This window comes from Aureococcus anophagefferens (genome assembly GCF_000186865.1).
Source record: "Aureococcus anophagefferens unplaced genomic scaffold AURANscaffold_6, whole genome shotgun sequence".
In the NCBI taxonomy this organism is placed as follows: domain Eukaryota; class Pelagophyceae; order Pelagomonadales; family Pelagomonadaceae; genus Aureococcus; species Aureococcus anophagefferens.
Genome location: NW_008705566.1, coordinates 1,333,675 through 1,354,994, shown reverse-complemented (window position 1 = coordinate 1,354,994; position 21,320 = coordinate 1,333,675). Strand labels below are relative to the sequence as shown.

The 21,320-nt window shown below is 71.0% G+C and overlaps 4 protein-coding genes across 4 annotated transcripts; 3 read left to right on the top strand and 1 right to left on the bottom strand.

Annotated features, from left to right (window-relative positions):
- Nucleotides 1-87: 87 nt before the first annotated feature.
- AURANDRAFT_71328 (hypothetical protein) lies at nucleotides 88-2,393 on the top strand (the record flags this gene model as incomplete). The annotated part of the gene is made up of 1 exon (XM_009037586.1): nucleotides 88-2,393. One exon carries the CDS (start codon nucleotides 88-90, stop codon nucleotides 2,332-2,334), a length of 2,247 nt encoding a protein of 748 aa, XP_009035834.1.
- Nucleotides 2,394-4,516: 2,123 nt separating this feature from the next.
- Nucleotides 4,517-5,476, bottom strand: AURANDRAFT_23922 (hypothetical protein; the record flags this gene model as incomplete). Its single annotated transcript, XM_009037307.1, has 2 exons — nucleotides 4,517-5,072; nucleotides 5,214-5,476. Coding segments are annotated over 2 exons (819 nt in total), but the record flags the coding sequence as incomplete, so codon positions are not given.
- Nucleotides 5,477-10,850: 5,374 nt separating this feature from the next.
- On the top strand, nucleotides 10,851-12,050 carry AURANDRAFT_24404 (hypothetical protein; the record flags this gene model as incomplete). The annotated part of the gene is made up of 2 exons (XM_009037587.1): nucleotides 10,851-11,642; nucleotides 11,760-12,050. The coding sequence occupies 2 exons, from the start codon at nucleotides 10,851-10,853 to the stop codon at nucleotides 12,048-12,050; spliced, it is 1,083 nt and encodes a 360-aa protein (XP_009035835.1).
- Nucleotides 12,051-13,177: 1,127 nt separating this feature from the next.
- On the top strand, nucleotides 13,178-20,541 carry AURANDRAFT_63115 (hypothetical protein; the record flags this gene model as incomplete). The annotated part of the gene is made up of 4 exons (XM_009037588.1): nucleotides 13,178-13,816; nucleotides 15,811-16,235; nucleotides 20,006-20,228; nucleotides 20,308-20,541. The coding sequence occupies 4 exons, from the start codon at nucleotides 13,178-13,180 to the stop codon at nucleotides 20,539-20,541; spliced, it is 1,521 nt and encodes a 506-aa protein (XP_009035836.1).
- Between the last annotated feature and the right edge of the window lie 779 nt (nucleotides 20,542-21,320).

Sequence of the window (21,320 nt, the reverse complement as noted above, 5' to 3'; positions counted from 1 at the left end):
CATCAATGTTGTGGTTTCTGGAAGAGTTCCCTGGCCTCCATTGTTGCCTGTGACACGATGGAGGCCTGATTTTGATCGTCGACGACCATGGACCTGCTCAAGGGCCTCGTCGGCGATCCGGCGAAGATCGGCGAGGGCCTGACGTCCTACGGCAGCGACCTCAAGACGTCCATCGGCACCGAGGGCGACTGGGATGTCGTCATGGTGCTGCCCGTGACGCCGTCGGACGAGGAGTCGAAGGAGGAGGACGTCGAGAACGCGAACCGCAAGTTCTTCGAGGCGACCATCGAGAAGCTGGCGTCCGCGGGCCTCCAGTACAAGAGCTACTATAGCATCCAGGGGGACGAGATCTACGTGAAGATCCGGAGTCCCGAGGACCGCCTCGAGGGCCAGGCGGACGTCCGCGACGTGCCCATGCTCATGGACCCGTCCAAGCTCGAGAAGGCCCTAGCCGCGGGCTTCCCCGAGCTCCAGATCGCGCCCATCGACATCGGCACGGACTGCGACGGCCAGGCGGTGTCGCGCTTCGCGCCGTCGCAGCACATCTACTGCAAGTACGACCGGCACCCGAGCCTCCTGCCGCTCTACTCGCACCCGGCGAACGCGACGTCGCCCTTCCGGTCCATGCAGCGCATCAAGCTCGTCACGGACATCATCCAGACGCTCCACCGCTTCGGCGGCTGCGAGATCTCCGTCGGCAAGGAGATCAACGACGGCAAGATGCTCGCCTTCATGTGCCTCCACGACCCCATCGAGCGCACGGCCCTCTACCACAAGTGGATGACCTACCCCTGGGCGGCGCCCGTGAGCCAGATGCCCTTCGACGAGTACAAGGACTACTTCGGCGAGCAGGCCGCGCTCTACATGGCGTCCCTGGGCCACGCGACGACGTACACGGCCTGGCTCGGGGCCCTGGGCCTCGTCGCGACGACGATCATCCAGGTCATCGGCTTCGACTCGAAGCCCGCGGCCTACTGCCGCGCGATCTTCGGCGTCGCGCTCTTCGTGTGGCTCGCGGCGTACCACGACGGCTGGCGCAAGACGGAGCAGACCTACGCGCTCAAGTGGGGCATGACGGAGTTCGAGGAGGAGGAGCCGGAGCGGCCCCAGTACCAGGGCCACATCGTCAAGTCGCCCATCGACGGCAAGCCGGCCGTCTACTTTCTGCCCAAGGAGCGCGCGCCGGCCGTCGCCAAGGGCGTGCTGGCGACGCTCGGCATGATCCTGTTGAACCTGGGCTTCATGCTCCTCATGGTCGTCTTCAAGAAGCAGGGCCACTTCACGCGGACGTACAGCTCGATGCCGGCGACGCTCGCGAACGCGATCGGCATCCAGGTCTTCACCTTCGTCTTCAAGGACATCGCCGTGAAGCTCACGGAGGCGGAGAACTGGCGCACGGAGACGGAGTTCGCCGACAAGCTCACGCTCAAGCTCTTCTGCTTCAACTTCATCAACGCCTACGGCTCGCTCTTCTTCACGGTCTTCGTGCAGTCGCACGTCAGCCCGCCCGACGGCTTCGGCTCGAACTGGGCCTGCCTCGAGAACAACTGCCTCTGGGACCTGCTCTTCAACCTCTACATCATCTTCGCGGCGAACCTCGTCGTCTCCGCGGGCGTGTCGTTCGTGCTGCCGATCCTGCAGATCAAGTTCAACGAGTACAACGAGGGCGGCATGGACGAGGCCATGACCAAGGCCGAGTGGGAGTACATGCTCGTCGAGTACGACGAGACCCTCGACATGATCGAGAACTACATGATCGCGACGGTCCAGTACGGCTACATCGCGCTCTTCTCGCTCGCCGCGCCCGCGACGGCCTTCATCGGCTTCCTGTCGAACATGGTCACGCTGCGCCTCAACGGCTACAAGTACCTCACGGGCTTCCGGCGCATCGAGCCCCGGGGCGCCCAGGACATCGGCGTCTTCGACTCCATCTACACGTTCATCAACTTTGCGGCCGTGCTCTCGAACGCGGCGATCTTCGTCTTCCTGCCGCCGCTCTTCACGAACGCCCAGGGCTACGGGCCGTCGAACCGCGCGAACATCTTCATGCTCATCGTCGCCTTCTTCGCGCTGGGGCTCATCCTCGGCCAGATCATCGCGAACGACGACGAGCCGGACGTCGCGCTCCAGGTCCTGCGCCAGGACTTCATCAAGTCGAAGATCGTCGACAAGATCGCCGACGAGGACGAGGCCATCACCATCGACAAGAAGGCCCCCGTCTTCGACATCACGAAGAAGGACGACGGGCCCTACTTCACCCACCTGGCCGAGGTCCTCGGCGAGGTGCCCGAGGCGTCGCTCCCGGCGCCCGCGAAGGCGGCCGACCTCGCGTGAACCCGCGGCCGTAGGGGCGCCGGGCGGGGCCTCGCAACCTTGTTTTTATTTATCTTTCGAATTTGTCGCTGCACCACGCGCGCTGCACGCGCCGCTGCAACTTCTGTTCAATGCGGTCGTTATTGAGTCGTGACGATGGCGGTTCTGATGGGGCTCGCGCTGGCGCTCGCCGCGGGCTCGGCCAATATCATCGACCTGCCCTGCACGGACATCTCGGACCCCTGGGCATGCGTGGCGCACACGGATCTGAGCCTCCATATTTGCGAGTGGTGCGCGGCGCCGGGGTCCCGGGGCTGCCGCCCCGTCGGGCTCAACAACTGCAGCGCGCCCTGCTGCGTCGCCAAGGGCAGCCTGTCGTCCTGCGACATGGACGACGTCAAGGACCTCGCGGCGTCGAGTTGCGACGGGTCGACGGCGACGGCGCGCTCCGCGGCCGCGCTGCCGAAGCCGAAAGCCAAGGCCGTGGGCGTGGGCTTCTCGGGCGGCGGGTCCCGCGCCTTCACGTGCGCCATGGGCTGGGTCCGCGCGCTCCGGGACCTCGGCCTCTGGAGCGAGGACCTCGTCGTGACGAGCGTCTCCGGCAGCGCGTGGTTCCTCGGGCCGCGAGTGCTCCGGCGTCCCCGAGCGCGGCGGGCTTCGAGGCGCGCGCGCCTAGGTACCTCTACGCGCCGACGAACGCGAGCGACGACGCGCTCGTCGGGGCCTACGTCCCGCCGGAGAATCTGACGGTGGCGGCGGTGACGTCCGCGGCCGGCTCGTTCGCGGAGCTGCCGGCGGCGATCATCACCAAGTGCGTCGAGCTCCTCGCGGAGCGCGCGCTCTACGACAGCAAGCCCTGGGACCACATCTGGCGCGACGCCATCTACCAGACGTTCCTCAAGCCGACGGGTGCGACTAGTACGATCCCGAAGAAATCCATACCTTGATTATCACAGGCATCGGCGTGGACCAGCCCTTCTTCGCGACGCGCGCGGCCGCGGACGCGGCCGCGGCGCGCAACGCGGCGGTCTTCGGCGCGCTCTCGCGCGCGCCGCTCGCGCCGCGGGACGGCGCCGCGCCCGACGTCGTCTTCGTCGGCGCCATCGAGGGGCCCGAGGCGCTCATCCCGTTGGCGAACAACACGTACCTGCCGCTGGCGATGGGGCCCGAGTACGTGGGCACGGGATCCGGCGTCGTCGACGTGCCCTACGCGAAGCACTGGCCCTGGAGCGACAACGGCACCTACGCCGTCGGCGGCTACGTCGAGTCCTGGGCCTTCGGGAGCGCGCCCGTCGCCGCCGGCGACGACGGGACGGCCGTCGCGCTCGCGAAGCGCCTCTTTAGTCTCAACAACGCCGTCGGCATCGCGTCGATGGCGCCCGCGGCGCTCCTCACGCACCTGCCGGAGGTGCTCGAGGCGCGGCGGCGCCTCGGCGGCGACGACGACGACGGCGACGCCGGGAGCGGCCTGCTCTCGCTCGTGCCGACGTTCCGCCTCTGGGCGCCCGCGGAGGGCGTCGATCCCGACGACCCGCCGGACTTCTTCGCCGTGGGCGACGGCGGCGACCTCGACAACTTCGGCATCCTCCACCTGCTCCAGCGGGGGCTCGACCGCATCGTCGTCTTCGACGCCTGCGAGGACCCGCTCGCGCCCGCGGACGCCTGGGACCCCTACGCGGTGAACGCGACCGGCGGCGTCCCCGCGGCGCGAGTTTTTATGCGGGAGAAAACGCGAATTGACGGTAGGCGACGGCGGACCTCGTCGACCTCTACATCCCCGCCATGTTCGGCCGGGTCGTCAGCGCCGACGTCGAGTGCAACGTCGCCAACAACCACGTCTTCGACGCCGAGGGCCTGCCGCGCCTCGTGGCCGCGCTCCAGGCGGCGAACGCGACCGGCTCCGGCGCCGTCGCGTCCGTGAACGTGACGACGGTCGCGAACGAGCTCTTCGGCATCGAGGCGGGCCGCGTCGTGGATCTGACCTTCGTGTACCTGGACCTGCCGCGGAAGTGGGTCGACGCGCTCCCCGACAAGACCAAGGCGGCCATCGCCGACGACATGCCGAACTTCCCCCAGTTCCCGACGATCACGCACCTGGACCTGTCCGTCGCCGAGGTGTCGCTCCTGTCCCAGCTCAACTCGTGGGTCGTCCGCGAGCACGCGGCCCTCCTCGCGGCGAAGCTCCAGTAAGTTAGCCCCGGTCCTAGGGCAGGGGCGGCGCGATCTTGTACTTCTTGCGCTCGCCGAACTCCGTCATCTCCGCGCCGGAGCCCGTGACGCCGACGCGGCCGTCGACGGTGTCCGGGCTCGCGAAGATGGAGCCCTTGCGCGCGCCCTTCATGGAGCCCGCGACCTTGCGCTTCGCGCCCTTGCTCTGGAACGCGAGCCACGAGTTCTTCTGCCCGTCGCGGACCTCGTCCTTCTCGCGCTGCTTGTCCTTCTGCTTGAGCGCCTTGACCTTGCGCCGCTTCCGGAGCCGCTCCTGCTCGCTGTCCGTGTGGGACACGCGCAGGTGGTCCGGGATGCGCCAGGACCCGTCGGCCTCGCGGTAGAGTTCGTTCGCGTCGAGGCGCCCGCCGTCCGCGTCCTTGGGCCGGAGGTACTCGAGGGGCAGCTCCTCGCTGTTGCCGTACTCCTGGAACTGGACCTTGTACCCGAAGTCCGTGATCGCCTCGACGACGACCTCGTAGTACTTGCCGTCGCCGCTGTAGCGGCCGACGCACTCGAAGCCGACGTCGATCTGAGAAGGGTCGAGGGGGCTCTCGCAGATGAGCGGCCGGATGGACTCGGGCCCGACGGCCTCCGTGTTCCCGAAGCCGATGTAGACCAGCGTGTAGGAGTCGGGCGACACCGCCGTGATCACCGCGGGGTACCAGCTCGTCTTCGTCCCGTCGTCGAACTTGCCCTCGCACCGCATGCCCACCTGGAACGGGCTCACGTCGACGGCCGCGCCCTCGGCCTCGCCCGCGTCGCCGCTCGGCTGCTGGGACTCGCTCTGCTCGTGCTTGTACTTGAGCAGGTCCTCCGTGAGCTTCGTCACCTCGAGCAGGTCCGTGCGCAGCTTCAGGAACTGGTCGTTGCTCGGGTCCGCCTGGAGGAGCTGCTCGACCTGCGCGAGCTGCTCCGCGTACGTCGCGAGCTTCTCCGCGAGGTCCGCCATGGCCGCGCGGTGCCGGACGACGCGGTGCGCGGTGCCGGACGACGCGCTCGGCGGCTCGGCCGTCGGCGCGCCGCGGCGGAGCGAGGTGTGGAGACGATGGTGGGCCTTGTGGCAGCGCCGCGATAGGCCCGATCAGAGCACCCGCGCAGCGTGCACAAGCCTCCTAGACGCGCGCTGCAGCATTGATCGACGCCATGAACGACGACCTGCCAGCGCGCGTGCAGCAGGACGACACGACGCCTGCCAATGGCAACGCCCTGCAGGCCTGCGTCTGCTCGCTGCTGGGAAAGACGTTGTCGGAGACGCCCAACTTCGTGAAAGCGCCGGAAGGCTACGAGAAGGCCATAGCGGCCTACTTGCGGGAGCACGACGGCCGGCGACCGGTCAAGGTCGCGCTGCCGAGCGACGCGCTCGACGCGCACGACGGACGGCTGTGCATCCTGCGCGGCACATCGCCGCGCGGCGACTTTGGCCACGTCGCGCGCCGCCGGCGTCCCACACGTCGTCCGCGCACGCCACCACACGTCGCAGGTCGTCGCGCGCTACCGCGACGAGGCGTTCGTCGACGTCTGGGACCCGCACCCCGACGGCGCGTTCCTGGCCCCGCCGCGCGGCTGGGCCATGTTCTTCGTGTAACATCACGTGTAAAAACTGCCCCCTAGAGGCTCGTCAGGTCCGGCGCGTCGTCGGCCTCGAGCTCGACCTGGTCCGGCGGGTCCTTGGCGATCGTGGGGAGGTCGTCGTCGCCGTGGTACTTGAGCGGCGTGAAGACGAACTCCTCCTCGGGGAGCGCCGGCGGCTCGGGCGCCGGCGGCGGCGCCTCGACCTTGGTCTCCTCGGGCGGCGGCGGCGGCGCGGGCACCTTCGCGGGGCCCTTGGGCGACGACGACCCGAAGAACGACTTCGCGGACATGCCCGAGAAGGACTTCCAGACGCGCTGGGCCTCGAGGCGCGCGGCGTCGGCGGCGTCCTTCACCGAGGGCGCCTTGGGGTCGTCGCCGACGAGGGGCACGGCGCACGTGCACGTCGAGTTCCGCGGGCCCTCGACGGTGCCCTTGCAGCGGCGGCACCGGAGCACGAAGTCCGGCGCGTCGGGCGCCGGCGCCGGCGAAACGTCGGCCGCGGGCTCGGCCGCGGCGTCCTCGTCGTCGGAGCTGAGCTGCGCGTCCTTGGCGATCGTGCCCTTCTTGCCCGTTTTCGGGCTCGCGTCCGCGACGAAGGACTTGAAGGCGGCCGCGAAGGACCTCGAGGCCTTGTCCTTGGGCCCGCCGGCGGCGGAGGCGTCGAAGGGGTAGGGCTTGGGCGCCGGCTCGGACGCCGCGGCCGTCGGGCTCGGCGCGTCGGCCGCGGAGGCGTCGTCGTCGCCCGCGTCGGCGAGGTCCTCGGACGCGGACATGGAGAAGGCGCTCTCGTCCATGGCCTGCTTCAACAGCTCCGAGTTCTTCGCGCGCGCCTCGGCGAAGGCCTTGCGCGCGTTCTTGACCTCGCGCACGAGGAGCTTCTTCTGGTCGTTCAACTCCGCGACGCGCGCGTCCGCGGCCGCGCGCGTCTTGGCGATGATGCCCAGGTTCATGCGCGCCTCGTCGACCTCGCGGTCGAGCTGGTCGCAGTCGGCGAGGATCGCGGCCTTCTTCTCCGCCTCGTCGCGGAGCAGCGCCTCCTCGCGCGCGAGCTCCGCCTCGAGCTCCGCGACCTCGAAGCCGTGCTCCCGCAGCTCCTGGGCCTCGCGCGCGGCGCCGGACTCGCTCTCGAGGAGCGTCGCCTCGAGGGACGCGACCCGCGTCGCGAGCGCGACGCCCGCGGCCTCGAGGCGCGCGAGCGACGCGCGGCGCTCCGCGGCGGCCGCGAGGCCCGAGCTCCGGCCGCCGGGCGACCCCCCGGGGGCGTCGTCGTCGGGCGCCGGCGCCTCGGGCGGCGCGTGGTCCGCGACGTCGGCTAACAGCGCCTGGAGCTGGTCCACGAGCTCCGACTCCTCGCGCGCGGTCCGCTCAAAGTCCGCCGCGGCCTGCTCCGCGTCCTCGGAGCTCTTGCCCATGATCTGCGTCATGTGCGCCGTCTGCGCCTGGAAGTCGTGCTGGAGCTCCTGGTACGCGTCGCGCTCGTCGCGCAGCACGAAGTAGCGCTCGCGGACGAGCGCCGAGAGCCACGCGTTCATGTCCTCCTCGGAGTCGGCCTGGAAGTAGAAGGTGCGCTGGGGCCCGGCGTGGGCCGGCGTCGCGAGGCGCACGACGTTGTTCGGCTCGGCGCTGATGTCCGTGTAGTACTCCAGGTCGATGATGCCCCGCGGCGTGTCGCCCTCGGCGTCCTCGAAGTAGTAGAGCAGGCTCTGCGGCGCGAGCACGCAGAAGCGCCGCTGCCACGAGTGCTGCTCGTTGCGCTTCGTCAGGTTCCCGCTGATGATGCCCAGCTGGCTCGTCACGCGCGCCGTCTTCGGCGGCGAGCTCTTGATCGTGATCGTCGTGTTCAGGTTGCTGAAGAGCAGGTTGTTGCTCAGGCCCGCCGCCGCCAAAAGCCGCCGCCGGTAGCGGTCGCTCGTCGCCTGGGCCGAGCCGAAGACGCCGAGCTTCGACATGGTGGTGTCGTGCGCTTAGGGCGGCCACTACTCACGCTGCCCGCGCCGATCGCACCAGCCTCGTCTGTGAGTCGTGTTTCGACGGCGGGGTCCGGGGACCCCCCGGCCGCGGGGGCGGTGAGGCGACGCGCTGCGGCCGCCGCGCAGGCGGCCGCGGGACGCCGACTCGGACGCGATGCCATCACCATCGACGCCGCCGGACCCGTCAACGACGCCGTCGTCGACCGCCCTCTTACACCGCGCCGCCCCCCTTGGCGACGAGGGGCGCGCCCTCGCCGTCTGGGCGGGCGCCGTCGTCGGGTTCCGCCTTCGGCGGCGCGCCGCGCCGGCCCGTGAGGACGCTGTTCACGAGCGTCTGGAAGCCCCAGCCGACGAGGAGGATGCCCGCGAGCGTGTCCTGGTGGTCCTTGGCCGACGCGAGGTAGTCCATGGCGCCGCGGACGACGATTGGCGCGAGGCCGAGCGCGACGAAGATGCCGTACTGCGACGCGCGCATCATGTCCTCCTTGTCGATGCCGACGGCGCGCTCGAGGACGAGCGCGTTGAAGGGCGCGGACGTGAGGCAGTTCGTGACGTAGAAGAGCAGCGACGCGGCGAGGAAGACGGCGCAGAGCGACGCGTCGAGGGCCGTCCCGACCTTCGCGTTGCTCTTCGTGAACATGGCGGCGATGCTCGCGGCCTCCAGGAGCTCGAGGACGTGGAGCGCGCGGACGGGGTGGCTCGCCTTGCAGTAGCGGCTGAAGACGTACTGCCCCAGCGCCTGGAAGAACCCGAAGGACGAGAGCGCGTAGCCCGCCGCGACGTAGCCCCAGTCGTAGTTCGCGGCGAGGACGACGACCGCGCCGACCTCCCAGCCGAGGCGCTGGTAGATGCGGAGCAGGTTGCCGAGGAAGATCTCCAGGAGCAGCTCCTGGCGCACGCTGAGGAGGCCGCGGTCCGCGCGCGAGATCGCCTTGGCGGCGGCGACGTCGTCGAGGCCGCTCACGGCGACGCGGCCGTACTCGCGCTCGAGGTCCGCGTCGCCCGGGAGGCGCGTCGCCACGAGCGCGAGGACGACGAGCCCCCAGGCGGCCATGACGGCCGCCGAGAGCGACTCCTCGAGCACGACCGACCCGACGCCCTGCGCCACGGCGAGGCACGAGCTCGAGACCGCGGGCCCGAGCACGAGGCCGAGGCCCACGAACGACTGGTACATGGCCAGGTACCTGACGCGGTGCTCCGCCGACGAGTAGCCCACGAGCGCCAGGTTCGCGTTGTACATGCAGCCCGCCTCGAGCCCCACGACGAAGCGCGCGAGTAGGAGACCGTAGAACGTCGCCTCGCGGGACAGCCCCGCGGCGGCGACGATCGCGAAGAGGCCGTTGCCCGCGCACATGAGGCAGGCCTGCAGCACGTAGGCCGGTCGCACGGCGCGGCGGTCGTAGGTGGACCAGAAGTAGAGCGAGACGATGGCGCCGCCCGCGTAGCTCGACACGATGACGCCGCTCTCCAGCAGCGTCGCGCTGTAGTAGGTGGACACGGGCACTAAAAGCGTAAAATTCGCCATCACGCCCGTGCACACGAGGCACGTGAAGAAGAGCAGCGGCGGCGGCACCTCGCCCGACGCGGTCACCATGGTGCGGCTCGTCGGGCAGCGTGCGCAGTCCGTCGGGCAGCCGAGCTCTAGCTTGACATCATAAGGATAATATTATCCAGTGTCATCGATATCCAAGTGGCAAACGTGCAGTTCATCAGTGACCTATCCGATCGCGCTTAAGTGAATGTACAGAAGGCCGCTTACGTCGCACGCCTGGAGCCCTACCCGACGGAGACGCGGAGGCTGATGCGCTCGTCGGGCGGCACGCCGATCTCGTCGAGGTCGTCGTCGCTCAGGAGCGCGAGGTCCGCGACCTTGCGCGCGCCGAGCCCGGCGAGGGCCGGCGCGTACTGGCCGAGGCCCCGGGCCTGGAGGAAGCGCACGAGCTGCTCCGCGGGCGCGCCGTCGGCCGCGCGCGCGCCGTCGACGGACCGCGTCCGGCTCGCGAGGCGGTTCCGGTGCGCCGTCGCGGGCCGATCCGACGTATTCTTCAGCACGACGCGCTCGTAGTCGAGCGTCGACGGGACGTCGAGGCTCGGCCGCGGCCGCCGCGCATTGGGCCTGGGCACCGCGCGCCGGTCGCCGAGCGCGTCGAGCAGGCACCCGGACGTCGCGAACTCGACGGGGGTTTGCGCCCCGGACCCGACGACGACGACCTCGATCTGGTCCCGCGCTGCCGCGCGGCCGACCTCGACCTGGTCCCGCGCGTCGCACTCCGGCGTCACGCGCGCCGGCGCCGACGGCGGGCTCTTGTCCGGCGTCACGCGCGCCGGGAGCGCCTCGCTCTCGGTGTCGTCGACGTCGCTGGGAAGGGGCTGGCAGATGACGTCGTCCGTGTCCAGCGCGAGGATGACCGTGTGCGTCGGCGCGACCGCGCCACGTAGCCCGAGCAGCGCGGCCATAGCTTGAAAAATCGCCGGGCTGCTGCCGTGTTAATCAAACCAAGGGGATCTTCAAGTATCCCCTTGATCAAACGTGAAATTCACCGAGCAGGCCGTATCCAGCTCGTTTGCTTGCCACAGGCTTGGATCTGGGGCCGGCGAAGAGCCGCCGGCGCCCTCGAGCGCATCGATATGGCGACCCAAGAAGAACGCGTCCGCAGGAACGAGCTCCTGCGCGAGTCGTTGACGCTCTACGAGCAGGAGGAGTGCGAGGTCGCCTGCGCCAAGTACCTCATGGACTTCGAGGGCATCAGCGACGAGCAGGCGGCGCGCATGGAGTCGGCGGGCATGCTCGACGACCGGCGGCGGCCGCGGCTCATGCGCGAGCGCCACGTCGCCTACCTCATGAAGGGCCTCGGGGGCCTCGGCGGGTCCTACGTCGCGTTGGACGCGTCGCGGCCGTGGCTCTGCTACTGGATTTTACACGGCATGGACCTGCTCGACGCGCTGCCGGAGGAGAAGATCGACGACTGCGTCGCGACGCTGGCCAAGTGCCGGAGCCCGACGGGCGGCTACGGCGGCGGGCCGCAGCAGCTCGCGCACTGCGCGCCGACCTACGCGGCGTCGCTCGCGATCGCCGTGCTCGGCACGCGGCGCGCGTACGAGTCCGTGGACCGGAAAGGGTTGTACGCCTTCCTCCTGTCCATGAAGGACCCGAGCGGCGGCTTCCGCATGCACGACGACGGCGAGGTCGACGTGCGGGGCACGTACACGGCGCTGGCCGTCGCCGCGCTGTTCAACGTGCTGACGCCGGAGCTCGCCGAGGGCGCGGCGGCCTACGCGCTGCGCTGCCAGACCTACGAGGGCGGCTTCGGCGGCGAGCCCGGCGTCGAGGCCCACGGCGGCTACGTCTTCTGCGCGCTGGCCGCGCTCGTGATCCTGAACGCGACGGACGCCGTCGACCTCGACGCGCTGGAGCGGTGGCTCGCGCGGCGCCAGACCCGCGTCGAGGGCGGCTTCCAGGGCCGCACGAACAAGCTGGTGGACGGCTGCTACAGCTTCTGGCAGGGCGGCACGCTCGCGCTCGTCGCGCACGTGCGCAGGGGCCACACGCGGAGCGACGAGGCGCCGCCGGGCCTCGTCTGGCGGCCCGGGGGCCGCGCGCCGCCGCCCGCGCCGCCGCCGCCCGCGGACGATTTGGACCTCGACCTGGACCTGGACCTCGACGGTTGCCGGGGCCCGACGCTCGGCGACGAGCGCGCGCTCCAGCGCTACATCCTCCTCTGCGCGCAGGTGTACCCCGAGGGCGGCCTCCGCGACAAGCCGGGCAAGAACCGCGACTACTACCACACGTGCTACTGCCTCTCGGGCCTCGCCGCGAGCCAGCGCCTCTACGGCGACGACGCGTCCACTGTCGTCTACGGCGACCCGGGCAACCTCCTCCACGAGACGCACCCGGTCTTCAACGTTCGCGTGGACAAGGTCGCCCGCGCCGCGGCCTTCTTCGCCGGCCTCCCCCACACCCACGCCGAGCTCACGAGCGCCTAAGTGGGTGGACACGACGCGACGGCGCGGGCGAACGCGGCGAGCATGGCCGGGAGGCGCGGCGTGTAGTGGCGCCCGTCCTTCGTCGCGTTGCACGCGCGCCGCGTGATCGCGTGCGCGTCGACGACGGGGACGCCGCGCGCGGCGCGGAGCGCGGCCCGCTCGAGGGACGCGGCGAAGTCGGAGCCCCAGGACGTGAGCGATAGCCGCGCGCAGAGCGGCACCTCGCTTCCCCGCTCCGGCCCGAGCGTCGCCGCGCACGTCGATTCGAAGTACAAGTAGAGCGATCGCTTGTTGCGTCCCCCGGGAGAGAAGGCCGCGTAGGACGTCGCGGACCGCACGACGCGCGCGTAGCGGTCGACGAAGGCGGCGTCGCAGATCCAGTTCACCGTGTGGAACACGGGGCAGGCGCGCCTCGAGCGGACGGCGGCGGCGACGTCGCCGAGGCCCCGCGTCACGTTGAGCTCCGGCCACCCGCCGTAGGCCCGCGACGGCAGGAGCTGCATCGCGGGCAGGAGCGTCGACCCGAAATAGACGATCCGCCGCGCGTCGGCGGCGCCGCCCGCGGCGTCGAGGTAGGCGGTCGCGCTCTCGGCGGTCATGCGCCACGCCCGTTGCGCGCCGCCGAAGTTCTCTCCGGTGACGACGCGGACGCCGCCGCCCTCGCAGTCGCCCGACGACGGGTCGTCGACGCGGTCCGTCAGGATGTCGCAGAGCAGCTCCATCTGTCCCAGCGTCGTGCTGTCGCCGATCCAGATGATGTCGACCGGTGGTGCGAGCGCTTCTAGGAGCGTGTTTTTGAGTGCCGCGAGGTCGGACGACGGCGGCAGGTCCTCGCGCCGGTACTGGCTGCCGAGGCAGCTCGTGAGTAAGAATGCGAGCGAGGCTAGGTGCATGCGGCGGCTGCCCAAATTACGGATCTGCCATCGTTGCGGTGGCCGCCCAAATTACGGATCTGCCATCGTTGCGGTGGCCGCCCAAATTACGGATCAAGATCTGCCATCGTTTGAGACTGCAATGTTTGGGAAACTTACCCTACCTAGGTAATGATGCCGCGGGTCGAGCATCTGGGTCGAGCGAGGTGGGCCGAGCCTCGACACCCTCTCCGTGCAAATCTCGCAGCGAATTCGATGGCCGCGCTCGCGGGCAAGCGCAAGGAGCGGGAGGACCCGCCGGAGGAGGACTGGCGCAAGGGCCTGTCCTGGTGGCGCGGCGAGATCGACGTCGAGGACGAGGACGTCGCGCCCCTCTTCGCCTGGCAGGGCACCTACGTCGAGGCGCCGGACTCGACGCCGCCGGCCGACGAGGCCTTCGACCGCTCGAAGAACACCTTCGAGTTCCGCACGGACTCGGTCGAGGAGGACCTCTACGAGGTGCTCGAGTGCTGGCACATGAACGAGCCGGGCGGCGACGACCAGATGCTCAACCTGGAGTTCTTCGGCGACCAGCAGATCGTCGACGGCTGCTTTGGCGTCGACGGCGCGCTGTCCGATCGCGACATGGACGACCGCGGCGAGACGCACTTCTGGGGCACGCGCGGCATGGCCGCGGCCGGCGTCGGCCTCACGACGAAGGGCAAGTACGTCGCGTACGGCGCGCTCGAGCGCCGCGACGGCGCGCCGATCATGACCCTCGCCCGGCGCTTCGTCTCCGCCGACGACCCGCGCGCGGCCTGGACCTCGCCGGAGCAGGTCCTCGACTCCATCCTCGGCCCGAAGCCCGACGGCGCCGCGCCGGGCTCGCCCGCGGCGCCGCCGACCCTCGCCGCCGTCGCCGCGGCGCTGCCCCGGAAGACCGCAGACCAGCAAAAGGCCGAGAATCAAGCTCTTTGGGAGCAAATGAGGGACAAGGCTTTGCAGGATGGCTTCGATGCGGGACGCGATATTGGCCGCTACCGAGGCCCCCGTGGCATCTGAGCAGACGCTGCTCGGCCCGTTGTTTGTGAGAGAGTGCTTCGGCACCACCCTGGAAGTTCCCCTAATCCTTACTGTCCGCCGACGCCGGGAGCAGGGCGAGCGCCTTGCCCTTGACCGCCGGCCGGACGCACTGGAGGACGCGGTCGCTGATGAGGTTCACGGGGAGGTCCATCAGGGCGACGTCGCAGCCGAACTTCTTGTCCTGGCGCTTCGGGTGCGGCAGGCGCCGCGGCGGCGGCCCGCAGGGCGAGACGACGTCGTGGGCGCATTTGTGGACGTCGAAGACCTCGCCGTCGACCTGGAGCCAGTCGAAGAGGAGCTCGAAGCACGCCGTGTTCCACCGACTTCCCGCGTTGCCGATGGACGACGCCGCGCCGACGTGGACGAAGAGGTTGTGGCGGTAGGCGACGAGGGGCTTGGGCGCCGCCAGCGCCCACTCCGTGAACGCCAGGTCCGGCGGCTTGGCGCCCGCGCGGGCCCCGACGTGCGCCGCGAGGGCCGCGAGCTCGGCCTTTGGGACGACGATGCCGTTGAGGCCGTAGGACACGCGCAGCGCGCCAAAGGCCCCGTGGACGGCGTCGGCGCGGGCGACGGCGGCGACCAGCGCCGCGAGCAGGCCGTGGCACGCGACCCAGTCGTCCTCGAGGAGCACGGCGTAGCGGAAGTCGTAGGTTCGCAGCGCGTGGGTCGCGGCGGCGACGACGTCGCGCGACTGCTTCGCGACCTTTGGGCCGCCGGCGAGCAGGCGCCGCCGGCCCGCGGCGAGGCGGTAAAAGTCGAAGAGGGCGCCGCCGTGCGCCGACCGCGCCTCGGCGAAGGCCCGGCCCTCGGCGCCCGCGGTCGCGTCCGCGACGAGGATTTTCGCCGCCGCGCCGACGGCGGCGCCCGGCGCGCCGAGCTCGCGGTCCAGCGACTTGAGCGCGCGCCGCAGGTAGTTCTGCGCGCCGCGGTCCACGTGCATGAGGATGCCGAGGAACAGCGGGGCGCCGGCCGCCGCCGCGACCGGCCTCGGTTGTCGCCGCCGCTCCGCGGCCGCCGCGGCCGCGGCCGCCGCGCGCGCGGCGGCCTCGTCGCAGCGCAGGTGCGCCGCGGCGGCCGCCGCCGTCGCGTTCGCCGCCGCGGACGCCGCCGCGGCGCGCCGCTCGCGCTCGAAGGCCGCGACGTCCGCCTCGAGGCGGTCCCGCGCGCGTCGCACGTCCGCGGCCTCGCCGGCCGCCGACGTCGCGCGCGCGGCGGACGCGAGCTCCTGCTCCGCGCGCAGCGCGCGCGTCGCGCCCTCGAGCTGCGCGCGCGCCGCGTCGAGCTCCTCGAGCACCGCGGCGACCTCCGCGCGCGACGCGGCGTCGAGCTGCCCCAGCGAGTGGTGCGTCTCCAGGCGCGGCTGCGCGTGCTGGCTGTTGAGCAGGTGCGTCTGCTGGATCGTCACGACGACGACGACGACGAAGATGACCGCCGCACCCTGCCACTGCTTCATTGGTCTGGGTGCACAGGGCAAACTGGCTTTTTAGGCGCACATCGCGATCGGTCTTGTGGCAAAGGCAACGAGTGGCAAGATCGACTTTTTCAGCCACCTCATCGCAATGGCACGTCCGAAGCGCCTGTGTTTTGCGCTCATCGCAGCTCAAGCGACCGCGCTCGTGGCGCCGAAGTCGCCACTGTGCTATGCGCTCATCGCAGCTCAAGCGACCGCACTCGTGGCGCCGAAGTCGCCACTCATCACCGTAGCGAAAACCTTGCCTCTTGCCGCAGCGCTGGCAGCCCCCGCGGCCGCGCTGTCGACCTCGTCGCCGCTCGTCGCCGCGTGGGATCGCGGCGCCGGCGCCTGCGAGATGCGGCCCATCGTGCAGAGCGCGCCGCCGGACACCGCGGCGCTCGCGGCCACGCGGTCGACGCAGGGCTGGAAGGGCCTCTGGGAGGCGCGCATCGAGCACTTCGAAAAGGTCGCGTCCACGGGGTTGCGGGTGCGGCCGTTCTACGGCATCGACGCGGACGGCGGCATCGTGAGCGACGTCCACGTCGCCGTCGGCCCGCTCAAGGGCTGGGTCTCGGCGTCCGGCTACATGCTGCCCGTGCCGAACAAGGTGGGCGAGGTCGACCTGATTTTCGACGACTTTTGGGTCGCGGGCGACACGGCGGAGCCGCGCGCCTCGCCCTCGGACGAGGAGTCGAACGTCATCGACAAGCTCATCCGCGACGTCGGGCGCCTGTCGTTCTTCGAGGGCATCGCGCGGTTCCCCGTGGACTACTTCCAGGACGACATGGTCGCCTTCCGGTTCACCGCGTTCGACTCGCAGATCGTCGCGCGGAGGGCTCCCGACGGCGCGAGGCCGCAGCGCGTCAAGGGGATCTAAAAGAGGGCGGTCTCTTGCAAGTATCTTACAGGACGTAACTTCCGGTCAGCAACCCGAAGGCGGCGAGCACCGAGAAGCGGAGCACGTCGAGGCCGCTCCGCTGGGAGGGGAAGGGAGCGAGCGGCTTCGCGGGCGACGGCGAGGCCGGCGCGGACGAGGCGCCCGCGGAGGAGGAGGAAGCGCCCCCGGCGGCGACGCGAGCGTCCATCGAGGCCAGCAGCGAGTCGGCCTCGGCGGGCGCGGAGGAGGAGGAAGCGCCTCCGGCGGCGGCGCGAGCCATGGCGTCCATCGAGGCCAGCAGCGAGTCGCCGGCGACGGCCCCGCTGACGTCCGGGGTGACGGGGGAGGAGGCGCCCCCGGCGGCGGCGAGAGCCATGGCGTCCATCGAGGCCAAGAGCGAGCCGCCGGCGACGGCCTCGGCGGGGACGGTCGAGGCGGCGGCAGCGCGAGCCATGGCGTCCATCGAGCTCACCAGCGAGCCGCCGGCGACGGCTTCGACGGGGACGGCCGCCGGGGCGACGGCTTCGACGGGGACGGCCGGCGCGACGGGGGACGCCTGCGGCGCCGCGTCGTCCTTCGCGGTGAGCCACGACGGCGCGGACGAGCCGCCCGCGACGGCTTCGGCGGGGGCGGCCTCCGCTTCCGCCGCGGCCTTCCCGCCGCGCGACGCGATGCGCCGCTGGCGGTCCGCCGCGGATTTCAGAACCGCCGCGTGCTTCGCCTCGTGCGCAGCCTTTTCCGCGGCCGCCTCTTCCGCCTCAGCCGCAGCCTGCGCCTCCGCCGAAGGCAACTTCGCCGCAGCCTTCTCCTCCCGAGCCCGAATGCGCTCCTGGCGGTCCGCCACGGACTTCAGAACCGCCGCGTGCTTCGCGTCGTGCGCAGCCTTTTCCGCGGCCGCTTCTTGCTCCTCCGCGGACGCGAAGCCCGCAGCCTTCGCGGCCGCCAGAGCCTTCGCGTCCGCTTCAGCCTTGGCCACAATCGGGCGGAGACGCGCGACGCGAATGCGCCGCTGGCGGTCCGCGGCGGACTTCAGAACCGCCGCGTGCTTCGCGTCGTGCGCAGCCTTTTCCGCGGCCGCTTCTTGCTCCTCCGCGGACGCGAAGCCCGCAGCCTTCGCGGCCGCCAAAGCCTTCGCGTCCGCTTCAGCCTTGATCGCCGCGGCCTTCTCCTCGCGAGCCCGAATGCGCTGCTGGCGGTCCGCCGCGGTCTTCAGAACCGCCGCGTGCTTCGCGTCGTGCGCAGCCTTTTCCGCGGCCGCTTCTTGCTCCTCCGCGGACGCGAAGCCCGCAGCCTTGGCGTTCGCTTCAATTTTGGCGTCCGCCGCAGCCTTGGCCAGCTTCGGGCGGAGCCGCGCGACGCGAACGCGCCGCTGGCGTTCCGCCGCGGTCTTCAGAACCGCCGCAGCCTTGGCCTCGTGCGCAGACATTTCCGCGGTCACCGCTTCCGCCGTGGCCTTCACCTCGAGCGCGGCCTCCGCCATGGCGTCGGCGACGGGCTTGGCCGGGGCGGCCGGGGCGACGGGGGACGCCGCGGCCGGGGCGACGGGGGACGCCGCGGCGAAGGCGGAGCCCGTGAGCCAGTCGGGGCCGGACGAGGCGCTCATTGCCTTGAAGTCGCGCTCCTTGCCCTTGAACGCTTGCGCCCCCATCGAGGCGAAGTGGTCCATGTTGCCGGAGGCGGCGGCCTTGGCGGGGGCGGCCGCGGGGGCGGCGGAGTTGGAGAGCCAGTCGGGCACAGACGAGGAGCCCGCGGAGGAGGAGGAAGCGCTCCCGGCGGCAGCGCGAGCCATGGCGTCCATCGAGGCCGTCAGCGAGTCGGACGCGGCGCCCGCGGAGGATGAGGAAGCGCTCGCGGCGGCAGCGGAAGCCATGGCATCCATCGAGGCCGTCAGCGAGTCGGACGCGGCGGGCGCGGAGGAGGAGGAAGCGCTCGCGGCGGCAGCGGAAGCCATGGCGTCCATCGAGGCCGTCAGCGAGTCGGAAGCGGCGCCCGCGGAGGAGGAAGCGCTCGCGGCGGCAGCGGAAGCCATGGCGTCCATCGAGGCCGTCAACGAACCGCCGGCGACGGCTTCGGCGGGGACGGCCGTGGCGACGGGGCCCGCCGGGGCCGCGGGGGACGCCGGAGCGGCGGAGCCGGAGAGCCAGTCGGGCACGGACGAGGCGCCCGCGGCCTTGAAGTCGCGGTCCTTGCCCTTGAACGCGCCCGCCGTCGACGCGAAGTGGTCCATGTTGCCGGAGGCGGCGGCCTTGGCCGGGGCGGCCGCGGCCGCGGGGGCGGCCGCGGGGGCGGCGGAGCCGGAGAGCCAGTCGGGCACGGACGCGGCGCCCATGGCCTTGAAGTCGCGGTCCTTGCCCTTGAACGAGCCCGCGGTGGACGCGAAGTGGTCCATGTTGCCGCTGGCGGCCTTGGCCGGGGCGGCCGCGGCCGCGGGGGCAGCGGCGGGAGCGGCGGAGCCGGAGAGCCAGTCGGGCACGGACGCGGCGCCCGCGGCCTTGAAGTCGCGGTCCTTGCCCTTGAACGAGCCCGCCGTCGACGCGAAGTGGTCCATGTTGCCGGAGGGTGTGGCCTTGGCCGGGGCGGCAGGAGTCGCCGTGGCGAAGGCGGAGCCCGCGAGCCAGTCGGGCCCGGACGCGGCGCCCATGGCCTTGAAGTCGCGGTCCTTGCCCTTGAACGAGCCCGCCGTCGACGCGAAGTGGTCCATGTTGCCCTTGGCCGGGGCGGCCTTGGCGTTGCGCTCCTGCTCCATGCTGGCCAACGCCTGCTGGGCCGCCTTGGCGTCGACGGCCACGTGGGCCGCCGCGTCCTGATTGTGCTTGAGCCGCTCGAGGTTCGCGATCGACGCGGCGATCCACGCGGCCTCCCACGCGGCCTCTTCCGCCGCCTGGCTGATGCTGCGGCCGCCGGACCGGAGCGCGGCGAGCGCCGCCTGCGCCGCGCCCTCCACGTCGTTGCGCTCGGAATCGTCGTAGTTCGCCGCGACGGGGGCGCCGGCCGGCCCCGCCTTTACGGCTTCTTGGTTCAGCTCCTCGAGCCACGTCGCGCGCAGGGCCGTCGTCTTGAGCTCCACCGTAGGGGTCTTGAAGGCGGCGGCGGCCGTGGCGAGCGCGCAGAGCCGCGTGCCGACCATGTTTGACGGAATCACCTGCCGAAGCAATCGGCGCCAGGGACGTCACAATCAAGATCGTGTTTTGCTCCGAACTCGTGGATGCCACAGGAACAGGTTGAAGTCGTTGACCCTACGTTTACCTTGCCAATGCCGACGTGATTCACGGTGATTCAGGCGTCAAAACGTGCGTACATGGCTGCGCTGATCGGGTGGTTACTTTCCGACGCGTCTTCCGCTGGCGGGAGCTCCTCACCTAGCTTTTATGCGGCCATGTAGACTCTGTCGGACCGTGACATTGGTAGATGGCCCGGGTTCAAGCTGCTGGGAAATGCTACCATCCAAGATAGCCGCGCGCCGCGGCCCCGACGGCACGAGGTCGCAACGCGTCGCGGGGATCTAAAAGGGAGCCGGTACTAGGCGTGCCGACGTCCCTGGCGCGCGATCCACTTGAGAACTTGAACAAGTTTCCACATCGAGAGCTCGAGTTCTCGTACCTCAGCGCCGCCTCCACCGCCGCCGCGCGGCTCCAGCGTCTGCAGCGGTGCTCTCTATCACCTAAAGCGCCGCAAAAGAACAATAACCCAGGTCCGAAACCACCACGATGCGCGCCTTCCTCGCTTTGCTGGTCTCCGGCGCCGGCGCCCTCTCGATGACGCGCCGCGGCGTCGCGGCCCGCGTCGGCGTCGCCGTGACCACCGGCGAGTTCCTGCGCACGCGCGACGCGCGCGCCGCCTACGACTACGACGTCGAGTCCACCGGCGTCGGCGCGGATCGCAACGCGGTCGACGCGCCGCAGCCGCAGCAGATGGTCATGCCCGGCAGCGCGCGCGCCGCGTCCCCGCGCGCCGTCGCCGCGTCCCGAAACCCCGCCCCCCCGTCCCGCAGAGCTCGACGTCAACAGCGCGACGGTCACCGAGTACAAGCAGTTCGCGGGCATGTACCCGTCAGTGGCGGGCAAGATCGCGTCGCACGGCCCCTACGGCTCCATCGGCGACGTCTACAAGCTCGCGAACTTCTCGCCCACGGAGGCGAAGATCTTCAAGGCGAACCAGAAGGAGTTCACGGTGCTGCCGCCGGGCCGCATGTTCATCGAGCGCATCAACCAGCGCCAGTCGCTCTGAGGCGACACGGACCGTCGCGAGCGCGACGCGCTCCGTGCAGCTCCGCAAGTGCCGTAGAGCTTGTCTTTGTACTAGTGGGGAGGGCGGGAGGGACCGCGCGCGGCGAGGCCGCGGCGCCCGGGGCGGGACGCCGCTCGCGCGACGAGCGCCTTCTCATGCGACGAGCGTCTTCTCCGAGGACCAGACGCCGGCCGTCGCGAACGCGGCAAAGGCGGTGATGTAGTCGCCCTTGCGCGCCGTGAACGTGATCGTCGCCTCCTGCGGGCGCGCGCGCGTCGGCGTCGGCGCGCGCGGGGCGGAGGACACGGGCCGCGCACCTCGCCGGCTTTGATCTCCTTGTAAAAAATGACGGCGCCCTCCCTCTTGGCGTAGACGTACCTGCGGAGAGGCAGCGCTCCACCGTCGCCGTGCCCTCGATCCGCCCTAGGCTCGCCCCGCGTCGTCGTCGATCGGCGGTTTCGGGAGCGTGTCCCCCCACCGTTTCGGGGGGCGGGGCGAGCACGCCACGCGCGCCTCCTCCTCCCCTCACGCGAGGGGTCGGCCCGCTCGATCATCGATCGGGCACGACGCCACGCGCGGTCCCGACGGCCCGCTCGATCATCGATCGGGCACGTCGCCACGCGCGGTCCCGACGACCCGGCGGTTTCGTCCGGCGCGGGCGCGCGCGAGACTTCGTCCTCGGAGCCCGGCACCTTGATGGTCACGGCCGTGCCGTCGCAGTGGATCGTCGGGATGTGGTTGGCGGCCTTGCCAGCGAAGGGGCCCTCGTTGGCCGCGGA